The sequence below is a fragment of the Ictidomys tridecemlineatus genome, chromosome 5, assembly GCF_052094955.1.
Source record: "Ictidomys tridecemlineatus isolate mIctTri1 chromosome 5, mIctTri1.hap1, whole genome shotgun sequence".
NCBI classification, from domain to species: Eukaryota; Metazoa; Chordata; class Mammalia; order Rodentia; family Sciuridae; genus Ictidomys; species Ictidomys tridecemlineatus.
The window spans coordinates 90,579,549-90,593,985 of NC_135481.1; the positions used below are offsets into that span (position 1 = coordinate 90,579,549).

The 14,437-nt window shown below is 42.2% G+C and overlaps 1 protein-coding gene across 4 annotated transcripts; it reads left to right on the plus strand.

Annotated features, from left to right (window-relative positions):
* The first annotated feature begins 457 nt into the window (after positions 1-457).
* On the plus strand, positions 458-13,366 carry Rbm23 (RNA binding motif protein 23). Of its 4 annotated transcripts, XM_013364518.4 has the most exons (14): positions 459-653; positions 6,065-6,140; positions 6,703-6,815; positions 7,303-7,350; positions 7,605-7,778; positions 8,198-8,251; positions 8,402-8,519; positions 8,612-8,764; positions 8,846-8,983; positions 10,239-10,304; positions 11,791-11,986; positions 12,069-12,185; positions 12,282-12,366; positions 12,451-13,366. In XM_013364518.4, the coding sequence occupies exons 2-14, from the start codon at positions 6,075-6,077 to the stop codon at positions 12,452-12,454; spliced, it is 1,332 nt and encodes a 443-aa protein (XP_013219972.1). In that variant the 5' UTR covers positions 459-653; positions 6,065-6,074; the 3' UTR covers positions 12,455-13,366. The 4 variants fall into 4 exon arrangements, with proteins under 4 accessions (XP_013219976.1, XP_005338842.1, XP_013219972.1 ...); XM_013364522.4 differs by lacking the exon at positions 7,605-7,778 and having other exon boundaries at positions 458-653; XM_005338785.4 differs by lacking the exon at positions 12,451-13,366 and having other exon boundaries at positions 458-653; positions 12,282-12,370.
* The last annotated feature ends 1,071 nt before the right edge of the window (positions 13,367-14,437 follow it).

The window sequence follows — 14,437 nt, forward strand, 5'->3', positions numbered from 1 at the left end:
GTTGGGTAAAAAGGGGGTGTGCAGGCCCACATCCCCCATGAGAAAACAGCACAATTACTCTCCACAAAACAGTCTCTGGGAGGACAGACACTCGCACACCGGCAAATCAGTAGAGACTGCCAAGGACATCCTTCCACCCTCCGTCCCTCCTCGTTGGCTCCGCCCGCCGCTTTGGCCCAGTCTGTGCTAGTACCCAGAATGGGACAGGTGGGCCCTTCCCTCTTGTTCTGGACCTGTTTCCCCACCTTCCGCAAGTCACTTAGCCAATGAGAGAGTGAAGGCAACTACCAAAGGGGATTTCACTTTCCTTGAGTCTCTCAGAAGCTGGCCAATCAGTGGTAACTTGATGGTTGCTAAGAGACATTTACGTTTCGCTCCACCCGTACTTAAGAGTTTTAGCCAATGAAAACCTTCACTTTGGACTGTTGCCGCGAAACCAGAGAGAGAGGTCCAGCGCCTCTTTCCGGCGCATGCGCAGATTGCGGAAGGTTCTGGAAGATAGCTGAGGTGCCGCCATTTTGCGGGAAGAGGAGCAGGTCTGACTGCTGTGCTGCTTTTTTAGCTGAGACCGTAGGATATAGCTGAGCTTCGCGCCCCACACACACCTAAAGGAACGGAGAGAACCGGGACCCCCCTGCGGGGACCCGGAACTGGTGAGAAACCCCGAAACTGTGTCCCGCGCCGCTACGTCACCTATGTGTGACGTTGCTGTGTGGCGCCTCCCCCTGACGTCACAGGCAGAAAATGGCGTCATGAGCAAATCAGGCAAACTTAAAATTAAAAAAAAACAAAAACAGAAAACTCAACTTTTTGTTTATTTTGTTCTGGAAACGTTCACTATCTAAATGTAGCCCACTGGCGTGACTTTAGATATCGGCACCTCATGGTTATAACTTATACCGGTAAAGATGCGGCTTGAAGGATGCCAGTGACGTCGCTTTTCCGGACCTCGCTGCCGTGGCACTTAAGGTCGCTCATTCTGGGGAGGGAGCTTTGACCCTCCGTAGTCTGAGAAGACCCATATAATCTTTCTACCGTTGGTGCCTGGTGCCACCACTCAGAGAGATAAGGGGATTGAGATTTCTTTCTCAATTCCCAGTTCCTTGAAAATTTATGTTTAATGTGTTGGCCTCTGTGAGCTTTTAACTTTCGACTACACACATTCCCTAGGCTTATGGTGAGGCTTCATGAGGTTGGAGCACTGGGACGCTGGCGTTTGCAACGATGGTACAAGTTACTTATAGGACCATTTTATTTTATTTTATTTTTTGTTGCAGATGGACACAATACCTTTATTATTTTTTATTTATTTTTATGTGGTGCTGAGGATGGAACCCAGCGCTTCACACATGCTAGGCAAGTGCTCTACCACTGAGCTACAACCCCAGCCCTTACAGGACCATTTTTTATTTTTAAAAATTTTTTAGTTGTAGTTGGACACAATACCTTTGTTTTTTTTTGTGGTGTTGAGGCTCGAACCCAGGGCCTCGCACATGCCAGGCAAGCGCTCTACCGCTGAACCCAGCCCCAGCCCTATAGGGCCATTTTTAAAAGAGCAATTTTGGATCGTTGCACAACATGGGGAGGGTAGTCCTTTTTGTCTTTCTAATTCTTGGTATTAATTAATCTGCCTTTCGTTTTGGAGTTGTTTATGCCGCCTCAGTGATTTAATCCAGGAAATGGTGCTTCCATCAGTCCAGTGACTCCAGGATTTGGTGTATTTTTCCTGAATAGTGGTTCTTCTCTGCCCCTTCAACAGTGGTGTTTGCAAAGTTCAAGCACAGCAGTGGTTGTAGGCTTCTGATGTAGTTTTTTGATCAGAGATGGAAGCATACACTGGTGTGTATATATGGATGGGATTGAGTGCACCTTGACCCATAAACTGGGATATAGAATTCGAAAAATACCAATCTAAAAATGTATATTTGGCACCTTGTTGCTTTTAGGACATCTAAAAAGACACAACCCAGAGAGACTGCCAGTTTCACATTAACGTGTTCTACAGTCATACATTGCCTAACAATGGAGTATGTTCTGAGAAATGTGTTATTAGGCAATTTCCTCCCATTTAAAATATCAGAGTGTAGTTTCACAAACTAGGAGGGCTACTATGTTATTTTTTTTTTTTTAAAGAGAGAGTGAGAGAGAGAGAGAGAATTTTTAATATTTATTTTTTAGTTCTTGGCAGACACAACATCTTTGTTGGTATGTGGTGCTGAGGATTGAACCCGGGTCGCACGCATGCCAGGCGAGCGTGCTACCGCTTGAGCCACATCCCCAGCCCTACTATGTTATTTTTTAAAAGAATATTTTTAGTGGGCTGGGGATGTGGCTCAAGCGGTAGCGCGCTCGCCTGGCATGCATGCGGCCCGGGTTCAATCCTCAGCACCACATACCAACAAAGATGTTGTGTCTGTCGAGAACTAAAAAATAAAAATAAATAAATAAATAAATAAATAAAAAATTCTCTCTCTCTCCTCTCTCACTCTCTCTTTAAAAAAAAAAAAATTTTTAGTTGTCAAGGGACCTTTATTTTATGTGGTACTGAGAATTGAACCGAGTACCCCACACATGCTAGGCAAGTACTCTACCACTAAGCCACAACCCCAGCCCCTACTGTTATTAAACAGCATAATCTTATGGTCCATGTCTTATATATGGTCCATTGACAGAAACAACATTACATGGCACATGACAATATGTCCGTATTTAGATGTGTTTCAGGGTGAAAATTTCATACATAGAGTTCATTTGGAGAGGATTATCAACTTTGGTGAAAGTTTCTGGGGTTTTTGTTGTTTTTGTTTTTCTTTTGGTGCTGGGGATTGAACCAGGGCCTCCAGCATGCTAAAATTCTAAGCACATTGTATTACATCCAGCCCCCTAACTGAAAGTTTTTGTATATGTTTTGTTACCTGTGCTCTCTGATTCCACTCAATGATAGCAGTTCTTGAAATTAGAAGCATTTAATTTAGAGAGGAAAAAGCGATTGTAAAGAGTTTTGGTTTTTTTTTTTTTTTTTTGAGAGAGAGAGAGGAGAGAATTTTATTTTTAATATTTATTTTTTAGTTCTTGGCAGACACAACATCTTTGTTGGTATGTGGTGCTGAGGATCGAACCTGGGCCGCACGCACTCCAGGCAAGCGCGCTACCAGTTGAGCCAGATCCCCAGCCCAAGAAGAGTTTTTAACACTTAGAAAATTTGTGTAGATTTGGGGCTAGGGTTGTGGCTCAGTGATATAGTGCTCGCGTAGCACATGGGGGGCCCTGGGTTTGATCCTCAGCACCAAATAAAAATAAATAAGTAAAATAAAGGTATTGTATCCAACTACAATTAAAAATAAATATTAAAAAAATTTGTAGATTTGGCAGGCAAAGTAACTCAAAAATGATTTTAAGGTTGAAAATTTATTTTTAGACCCATTTTTCCACAATGGGCCAGATAATACATGTTGTCATTAGTGTGGTTTGTGATATTTTGAAACATATACTGTATAGCCACAGATATAGAAGCTGTGAAGGTGTGACAAATGGACTGTTTTGATAAACCTATCAGAACATTTATGTTCAGTGATCTATATTTAAAACTAAATATTTTAGTATGTTGTTTTGTTTTTTATTTCTTTTAAGTTTAAACCAAACGAAAGAGGTAACCTGATATAATTGTTAGATTTGGAATCAGAAGACCTCTGTAATCAAGAAGTAACCCCTTTATTTGAGCTATTTGACTTTATACAGTTGAAAAAAAATCTCATTTAAAAAAAAATCTGTGAATGGGTCAGATATTATCTGCAGCATATATTACCTTTGATTGCTAAATAAATATTAGATGCTGTTATGAGAGTTTAATTCACTGGGTTTTAGACACCTATTTGATTTTGGTTTGATTTTCATCCTCTTTCATCTTCTTCTAAGATTCTTATCTCTATAATACACTTAAAACAGTGCCTAGAAATCACAATTCATATGAAGTAGGTAGGTATAATCATTACACATACTAAAGCATCAATATAGGGTATGGGCTTTGAGGGCAATCAAAATAGCACTGTTGGATTGTACATTACCTGCTTTAAGGAAGAGAAAGCTTTTGTGGATATGGAAAGTGATTTTGATAGAAATTCCTCAGGTTAGTTTTCTTTTTACATTATCATTGATGTATAAGCAATTAGTATACAGTAAAAGTATAGACATTAATGTGTAGTTGGTTGGGTCTTATTATGTGTAAACACCCATAAAACATTACTCCCAAACGTTTTCTTATGCCCTCTTAAAATCTTTTCCTCCCAGCCCTTCTTCGCCTGCTCCTATACCTATTCAACCACTGATCTGCTTTCAGATTTGTCTGAATTTTCTAGAATTTTATATAAATGGAATTATTCAGTGTTTTGGTCTGATTTCTTTTACTCAGTATCATTATTTTGAGATTCATCCATGTAGATTCATCCAATAATTCCAAAGCAATAATTTTTAATATTAATGTTGTTTGGTATCTTTGCTTTTCTGATTTGAAAGACCTCTGATAAACAACCAGAGTGAAGACAGATGCTAGATGTGAAAGCTTGAGGGATGTGAGCACTTTTTCCATGTCTTCCAGACAGAAAGGCTTCAAAGTGGAATTGGTTAAGCCGATTTTAACTAAAAAAAAAAAAAAAAAAAAGAAAAGAAAAATACACACACACACGTTTACACATATATGTATTTTGGGGTGGGTACTAAGGATTGGACCCAATGATGCTTTACCACTGAGCTATATCCTCATCTATTTTTTAATTTTTTATTTTGAGCCAAAGTATTGTTTAGGGCCTGAGTTGCTGAGGTTTGCCTTGAACTTGCCGATCCTTCTGCCTCAGCCTCCCTAGTCACTGACGTTATAGATGTGGGCTATTGTGCTTGACTTAATCATAATATATTTCTGAATTGCCTAAACTCTCGTTTATGTTGCACTGAAAATGCTTAGTGATGAGGCCCTAATTATTGATGTTTGGGTCATGTGCGGAAGAGCTTAAGGCAAATTTGCATCATTCTGGTTTTGCTTCTGATTTTTGGTCTTACGCCTTTACTTTTTTATTGGAAATGTGTGCCTATTTTTATGATTTAAGTTTATTAGTATCTTTTAAAAAACTTTTTATAGTTGTAGATGGATAGCATGCCTTTATTTTTATGTGGTGCTAAGGATTGAACCCAGTGCCTCACACGTGCTAGGCAAGTGCTCTGCCACTGAGCCACAGCCACAGCCCCTATTAGTGTCTTTTTACATTATAAATTTAAGCCAGTTAGCCAGGTGGGAATTTTGAACAGTAAAATGGAAGCCTAATGTCCCTTGTAAAGTGAATAGTAAGTTTGAGTACCAATATTTTCAGCTAGGTGCGGTGGTACATGCCTGGAATCCCAGCTGCTTGGGATGCTGAGGCAGAAGGATAATAAGTTCAGTGCTAGATTGGACAATTTAGTGAGACCCTGTCTTAAATAAAATAAAATAGGACTTGGGATATAGCTCAGTAGTAGAATACCCTGGGGTTCAGTCCCCAGTACCTCCAAAATGAAACAAACATTTGACAGTGTTTTCTCTTCACAGAATAAGAGTTATATTGTATTTTGTCTCTACCTGGGTAGTCAGTTTCCTTCTAGACCCATGACCATTTCTTTTTCCCCTATATTTAGTGGTACATACTGGTAGGATTTGTTACGTGTTCATACAAACATCGGTCCCTTTCCTCTACAGATCTCCTTTTGATTTTCAAGAGATCTGCCCCTACCTTTCTTTTCCTTTTTCCCCAGTATGAGAGAAAATATATGACCTTTAGCCTTCTGAATTTGACTTATTTTCCTTAACATAGTGGTAGACCCTTGACTGTTTCTAAGCCACAAAGCATAACTAGTATAGATCGGTAGGATGTAAAAATAAATGTAGAATAAACAATAGCTGGTAAGATCCTTTTAAATTTTTAAGAAAAAAAAAAAAACTGTATGCCTGAAGTCTGTTTCTTGGAGGGAAAGGAATGTGGTGCTAGAAGGGAAGGAAAAATATAAATCAGATTTTTATGTTTTAATATCTTCTCCTCAGATCTGACACGATGGCATCTGATGACTTTGATATAGTGATTGAGGCCATGCTGGAAGCTCCCTATAAAAAAGAGGAGGTAATATTCCCCACCTCACTCCTGGAATTGGGTTAATAAGAAAGAGCAGTTGTGGATCATCAGTTGAAACATTTTGTGAATCTTCTTTCCCTGCTTGTTTATTATGCTCAGTGACTATTCTTAAAAGGCATAGTCTTTCGTAATCTTTGCTGGGGACCTGTACTCAAGGACCATTCTTTTAGAGAGGACCCTGAAAGCCAGGGGTGGGCACATAATGTGGTGGTGGTATCATGTGCTTTGCTGGTAACTCTCAGTGACAGTAGAAAGTCAGTGAACCTCAGACCAGCGCCAGTTTCTCACTCTCCTGGGACATAATGTCAGTGAAACAGATGTTAGGTAGCTGACATTTGACATCAAAGCCTGTCATTCTGATCTCTTCCTTTTTGGTAGTTTCCTCGCTTCCTCTATTATTCCCCTTGTTAGGAGATCCAGGTGCTCCAAAACTGGCTAGATAATTGAGAGCTTTTGATTTCTTCCTTGTCCACCTTTGTTCTTTTTGCCCAATGGAATCTGTGTGTCTGCCACCTTGTACCTTGTGATATTTTCCTGGCGAACTCCTCAGGATGAGCAGCAAAGGAAAGAGGTTAAAAAGGACAGTCCTAGCAATACCACCAGCAACACCGGCAACAGTGGCAGTGGTACCAGTGTGAGCACCACCACTGGGGAGACAAGCAAGTGAGTGTGGGGTGAAGAAACGGGTTGGCAACTTGGGGAAGGGAAACAACGGCATCCATTGGAGAAACAGCCAGAATAGGGAGGCGGTGGCTCTTAAGACTGCTGACATTTAGTAATGGCTCCACTGGGTCATGGGAACATTGGTGAGTTGGTTTAATGATCTTCTAGTCTTCACTTTACAGTGTAGATTTGTGGATCAGTCCTAGCATCGATATATTTCATTTGAATAAAATAGCAAGAGGACCCCTGATTTGGAAACACCAGCTTTTGCTTGGCTTTGGGGGGAAATTGGCCACTTCAGATGACTGACAGCATTCAGGGCTCTGTGTAAGTTGGTGTTGTGCAGTTACTGTGAACTACTGCCAGATCATTTTCTGGGCTTTGGTCTTTTGGTGCTTTCTGTTTCACTCTGTCCTTACTCTCATTCTTTTTCCTTGGGAAAGATAATAAAACTTTCTCAGTAGTAAGAATTTCTGCTCTTTCACAGGAAGAAGAGGAGTCGGAGTCATAGTAGAAGCAGGGATAGAAAGTGCAGGTCTGTAATTTTGGGAACTGTTGGGTTTGGGGAATTGGTGTTTTTTTTTTTTTTTTTTTTTTTAAACATGTTGATGGACCTTATTCATTTACTTATATGTGGTGCTGAGAATCAAACCCAGTGCCTCACAGATGCTAGGCAAGTGCTCTGCCACTGAACCACAACCCCAGCCCAGATTTGGGGAATTGTTAAAATGGGAAGATAGCATGGAAGGCTATAGGTTAAAGTTCAGAAGAGGTTATTTTTATCTGTAGTCGTAGCCGAGACCGGCATAGACGGAGAAACAGTCGTAGTCGAAGTCGAGATCGGCAGCGTCATCACCGCAGCCGCAGCCGTAGCTGGGATCGGCGACATAATAGTGAGTCGCGAAGTAGAGACCGGCGACGTGAAGATCGTGTGCGCTATAGGAGTCCTCCACTTCCCACTGGGTATCACCATTTCTAAACAATGTCACCCTTCTGTCTTACTCTGGCTACACAAGTGCACTGTGGATCCTGCCTGAGGGTGCTTATCACCCACTATGATAGGCAGGTTGCACAGTTACTGGAGGGATGGTACAGGTTGAGTACACCTAGGTGAAATGCTTGATACCATCAGTATTTTGGATCCTGGATTGTTTTCAATTTTGTAATATTTACATATACATAATGAGATACTATGGGATTGGTGGTAACTTTAATGCATTTTAGTATGCCTATGTTTTGACTGCAATCTTCAATTTTCAGATTAGGTATGCTCAGCCTATCTTAATAGTTCATATATGAGATGAGGTGCTGGAATCTGGTTTTCTCATAATGAAAGACCCAGCATTGAATAAAGTTTTAATTTTGTTTTTCTCTGTTTCTAGACGTAGGTATGGACACAGTAAGAGCCCTCATTTCAAAGAGAAGAGCCCGGTCAGGTAGGTTAATAATGAGCACTTTTAGGGATTGTGAAATATGAATAAAATGTTGGTAGAGCCAAACTATAGGAATGTGTTTTACTTGAGGGTTAACTGGAGAATAGTAACCAAGGATTGAGAGGAGCAGTCTAAACATGTTTTATGTTTTAGGCAGCCAATTGATAATCTGAGCCCTGAGGAGCGTGATGCCCGCACAGTTTTCTGTATGCAATTAGCTGCCCGTATCCGGCCTCGAGACCTGGAGGACTTTTTTTCTGCTGTTGGCAAGGTAACCTTCCCAACTCAGTGTTCCTCTGAGTAATTTATCTTCTATCTATCTACTTTCATTCTCAACAGGATTTTCTTTGTGTCCTGGGATAGGTTCGTGATGTGCGTATCATCTCAGATCGGAACTCACGTCGTTCTAAAGGCATTGCGTATGTGGAATTCTGTGAAATGCAGTCTGTGCCACTGGCCATTGGGCTGACTGGGCAACGACTTCTGGGAGTACCTATCATTGTACAGGCCTCACAGGTGAGCAGGTTAAGAAGGTGACATAATAAAAGGTGGGTAGGAAAGTGGAACATAACCCATCATGTATTTCTGCTTTTTTAGGCTGAGAAAAACCGATTGGCAGCCATGGCCAACAATCTGCAGAAGGGTACTGGTGGACCAATGCGCCTCTATGTGGGCTCCCTGCACTTCAATATCACTGAGGACATGCTCCGGGGCATCTTTGAGCCTTTTGGCAAGGTGAGTAGAAAGGAAAACTTGTGAAGGGGATTGAAAAATGTGGATGGGGCTGGAGTTTTGGCTCAGTGGTAGAGTGCTCGCTTCCCATGTGCGAGGCCCTGGGTTCGATCCTTGGCACTACATAAAAATAAAATAAATAAATGAAATAAAGATATTGTGTCCATCTACAACCAAAAAAAAAGAAAGAAGGAGAAAAATGTGGAGTAGGTGTGTGTACTGTTCTTCTAATTATGATTAACTCATTGCATATGTCCTTGGCAAATGGTCCATGGCATGAAAGTTAGGTTCCATCTCTAATCATGGTGATCAGTAGAAAACCAAGTCAGGCACAATAAAATCAAATAAGAGGATCCAGATTAAGTAAGATTAGTTAAGTGTTTTTGAAAAAGATGGCCTTTGTCTTTTTGATACTGGGGTTTGAACCCAGGGGCACTTTACTGCTGGTCTGTATTCTCAACCCTATTTATTTATTTATTTTTTAGGTATTGGTGGACCTTTATTTTATTCATTTATTTATATGTGGTGCTGAGAATCAAACCCAGTGCCTCACACATGCTAGGCAAATGCTCTACCACTGAGCCACAGCCTCAGCCCCTCAACCCTTTTTAAGTTTTTTGAGATAGGTTCTTGCTAAGTGACTGAGGGACTAAGTTGCTGAGGCTGCCCTTGAACTCACAATCCTCCTGCCTCAGCCTCCCAAGTCACTGGGATTACAGGTGCACACCATCACACCCTGCCTTTGTCTCTTTTTAAAAGAAGGTTTGGGGGGCTGGGGTTGTAGCTCAGTGGGAGAGCACTTGTCTAGCATATGTAAGGCACTGGGTTTGATCTCAGCATTGCTTATAAATAAAATAAAGGTTTATTGACGACTAAAAAAAAAGGAGGTGATTTGGGAAGATATAATTTGTTATCTGGAGGTAGAGAGAGGTATTTAGAATAAATTGGGTAAGAGAGATGAAAGATTGTGGGCTACTGAAAATAGAATTAATAATTCCGGGCTGGGGATGTGGCTCAAGCGGTAGCGCGCTCGCCTAGCATGCGTGCGGCCTGGGTTCGATCCTCAGTAGCACCACATACCAACAAAGATGTTGTGTCCGCCAAGAACTAAGAAAAAATAAATAAATGTTAATTCTCTCTCTCTCTCTCTCTCTCTCTCTCTCTCTCTCTCTCTCTCTCTGTCCCCCTCTCTCTCTCACTCTCTCTTTAAAAAAAAAAAAAAAAAAAAAAAAAATAATTCCTTCCTGTTCCTCTGCAGATTGACAATATTATCCTGATGAAAGACTCAGATACAGGCCGTTCTAAAGGTTACGGTTTTATTACGGTGAGTCTCTTGTCTTCTAGTTTTTAAATTTTTCTTTGGGTTTTTCCACTTGTCTGATTTTGCAGCTTAGCTTCATCCTCCTCCTTTAGGAACTAAGTGACCCATAAATCCTGGTGCCTGAAGCTTGGACTAGCCTTCTGCCCCTTGAGATGAGTGAATTGCTTGAGATCTTGGCTTTGCTCCTACACTGTGTCAGTGGCCTTGGTATGGGGGTGTCCAGAAATTTCAGCCAGCTTCCCTGGTGCCGCATCTTGCTCTTTGGGTAATAGTAATGTTTCCAGGCTGCAGCTAAAAGGTTGGGGGCATGAGGGAGGTTAGGCATGGGTGTTAAAAGATTTATAGAATCAGTGCATTCTCATGATAAGGATGGGAATAGGAAGTTAATACTTCCCCCTGGCACTACCTCATTTGAAGCAGTTTCTCCATTGAGAACAACACCACTATAGGAACAACACCATAGGAAGAATAGTGAGGCTACCCTAGTAATGGGCAGCCTTTTCCTGACTCTCCCAACAAAATTGTTTCTACTTCCTATAACTGGTTCTTCTAGCCCCTTGTGACTCCAGTTTGAGAACTGGCTGCCAGCCACAAAATTGGATAGAAACTGATATTTTCTGGGCTTAATCCAGACAGTGTATGCCCTCACAGTTGCTTACAGGGCAGAGAGCAGTAGGTTGTGTTCTGTCGTGGGAATTGCTCACCTTAGAAGTATCCAGTAAAAGCAAGCCACCTACACTACCACCTAGGAACTGTCAGTACCACATGCCAGGCCCTACAGCAAGGATTACCAGAGTAAACAAAGCCAGCTGTGGTGTTGATGATTCCTTAGTGGCAAGTAACCATTTCTAATTCTGTGTGACTCACACATGGAAAGGCTTCTGTTGCTGCCTTTTGGTCAACAGCCTTGACATACCAACAGCCAACCGGGAATCTTCAAACTGGGTACTGCGGGTGCAGCTGATAAAAAAGGACTAAAGAGCAGAGATTGTCTGCCCATCATTTAATTGCCAGCACTAGGTAGGGATGAGGATACTGTCTGCTCTCAATACCACAGTGTGTTTCTTCCTAAGCTTGGGCTCTGGAGTCCCAGAGTCTGGGCTCTGGAGTCCCGGATTCCTAGTACTTGATTGAGAACTAAAACTTACTAAGCCTGAGGGATGAATGAAAAACTGAGAAGATTTTACTTCCATTTTATATGCCCATTTGTAAAACAGCCTGTCAGGCTAGATTCCTTACAGGTGATATACTTTTTGCATTGGTAGATATCTTAATGGAGCTGGAATATTGAAAAGTGGTTGCCACTCAGTCTTTTTCAGATGATCATTTTGAGGCAGTGGGGGTCTTAGGTTACATTCCCTGGGAAAGAAAATTTTGTACTATAGTGAATATGTAACTTTCCTGTGATAGCGGGACCAGGAAATGTTAAGTGGGGCTTTGAGAATATGTCTGACCAGGAGGTGACTGACACAGCCTGGGTTTCTTGTAGTTCTCTGACTCTGAGTGTGCCCGGCGGGCCCTGGAACAGTTGAATGGTTTTGAACTTGCTGGTCGACCTATGAGGGTTGGCCAAGTGACTGAGCGGCTGGATGGTGGCACAGACATCACTTTTCCTGATGGGGACCAGGAGCTGGATCTGGGATCAGCAGGTGGACGTTTGCAGCTTGTGGCCAAACTGGCAGAAGGTAGAATATCTGCTGGGTGGAGAACACAGGGATGAATTTTAGATCAAGGATTGGTACTTAATCCCACCTCTTGTTCTTTTAGGCTCTGGAATCCAGCTGCCAACCACAGCTGCTGCTGCTGCTGCTGCTGCCCAAGCTGCTGCCTTACAACTGAATGGAGCAGTTCCTTTGGGGGCCCTGAACCCAGCAGCTCTGACTGGTAGACATAGGCTTAGAAAAGGGAATGAAGGGGTGGTGCTTGGAAGAAAGGAATGCTTTTTGCTCACTCAAATCACTCTACATGTCTTTGTTTTAGCTCTGAGTCCGGCTTTGAACCTTGCCTCCCAGGCAATTGCATCCCAGTGCTTCCAGCTTTCCAGCCTCTTTACCCCCCAAACCATGTGAGTCTCAAGGCTTAGCTCATTTTATTGTTTGGTTATTCTCTTTTCTTTGGGCTTCTCATTTACCTCTTTTCCTTGTCACAGGTAAATCAGTGGCACAGCACACTACCTCTCTGTACCGTCTGGGTCCTGCCACTCTCTTCTCCTTCTACTGCCCTGTCTTCCATTTGTGGACCAAGCCATCCTGAGGCATGGACATTGATTCTGGAGGAACTTGGGGCCACTCTTAAGACAACAAGAAGAGCTCCTGCCCATGCCCCACTGGGAATGGACTCTGCTGAGCAAAGCCCCCAGTTGAAGAGAACAATCTACACCTGCATTGAACACTTTTGTCTTTGTGTATCTTTTCCCAAGACCACCTTCTTTCCCTTTCCCATTACCTCTTAGTGATTCTTCCTCCATTGGGAAGGCCATAGGGTATTAACTATAGGACCTAACCTCTCTTCCTATATTTTTACCCTATGAACTATCACAGGATCTCTGAATATAGAGGACATTGGAGTTACGGGGTGCACTTTGAAGGTGCTGGACTTTTGCTTTAAGGACCCTGGCAGATAGCATGGATATGGACATGTACATTATGACACCTGGCTCAGGCCTCAGCTTAATTATAGCTTGAAGCCAGAACTACTACTGTAGGCTCAGCATCTTATTGGGAGGCACAGTAGTGATCTATCCTGCCAGGCAATTGGGATTGAAGCCTCAGGGGCTTTCAGGAGTTTAAGTAAAAGGTAGGATACCTTTCCATCTTCCTTTGTACACTTGTCCTTCTTCTCAAGTCCTCCCTTTGGCCTAGGGTGTGAGGATGGAGGGGAGGCTGCTATTTTCCACCACTTCCTATGTGCCTCTACTGATGTTTCAACCCTGGTGGTTAAAGCCACTCCCATCCCCTACCTGAGTATGGGTGAGCCCTTCTCACTTGATTTTATATCCTTGTGTCTATGTACATATAAAAGAAAAAATTATATATATATACATATAAACTTTATATAAAAGCCAATCTCCCTGTTGTGGCTGCTGCTGTCCATGCGGTCTCAGTTAGTGTGTTGTTCTGATGTTAAACTTCGGAGCCAAAACCATGATGGTTCCAGGGAGATATATAAAACTTTTATAATACCAGTGCCTTTTCTTTATTGTATTTGACCTTTATGGAAAAAAATAGAAGGCTCACATCTGGTGGAATTCCCCATCTGTATCTACCTTCCATTCTTAGCCATGGTCTCCATCTATTGTCATCTTTTTATGTGGTGGGGGCAGGTACTAGGTATTGAATCAAGGGTTTATTTTACCACTGAGTCACATCCCCCGCCCTTTCTTTTTTTTGAGACAGGGTCTCACTAAGTTGTGGAGGCTGGCCTTGAACTTCTGAAACTCCTGCGTCAGTCTCCCAAGTCACTGGGATTACAGGCGTGCACCACCTTGCAGGGCTTTATCACCTCAAGTGTCTTCATACCTGTCTGCCCTCTGAATAGACTTTTGACTCCTGTCTGTGCCTAAGGACAAAGCTTGTCTTTCCACCAGATGGCAGTGTGACAGTAGCACATTCTATACCTTTCTTTGAGGTGTTTTGTGAACTTGAGCTTAAATACCAAAAAAGTCTCTTAAGCTCACAGTTTTACCCTGTAGGTTTTGTGCCTACCTTTCACCTTCTGTATCCCAATCCACTATCTAAAAGGATCTGGACCTTATATTATATCAGGGCTTCCCTGACCTGACTTCAACAATTATTTTTTTGGCCAGTTCTCTGAATCCTTGCTTTTCATATAGCTTTGCCTGAGAACAGGCTTGGGACTGGTGAATTTCCAAAGAGCAGAGTATTTCAGGAATAGCCCTGCCTAAGGGGAGTTACACCTTCCCCTGCCTGCTCTGTAAAACAAAGGGTGGGAAAGAACCTAGCTAGCTTACTACCTAGGAACCAACCAAAGGAGAAGGCCTGAATTCATGGGCAGGGCTCTGTGGGGTTCCTTCATTCTTTACTGATCTCTATGGCAACAGAATGTTAAGACTTTATTATGCTAAAAATATGGATAATTGCAGATAGGTTTTAATTTGTCAGTTCTCAGACTTCTTT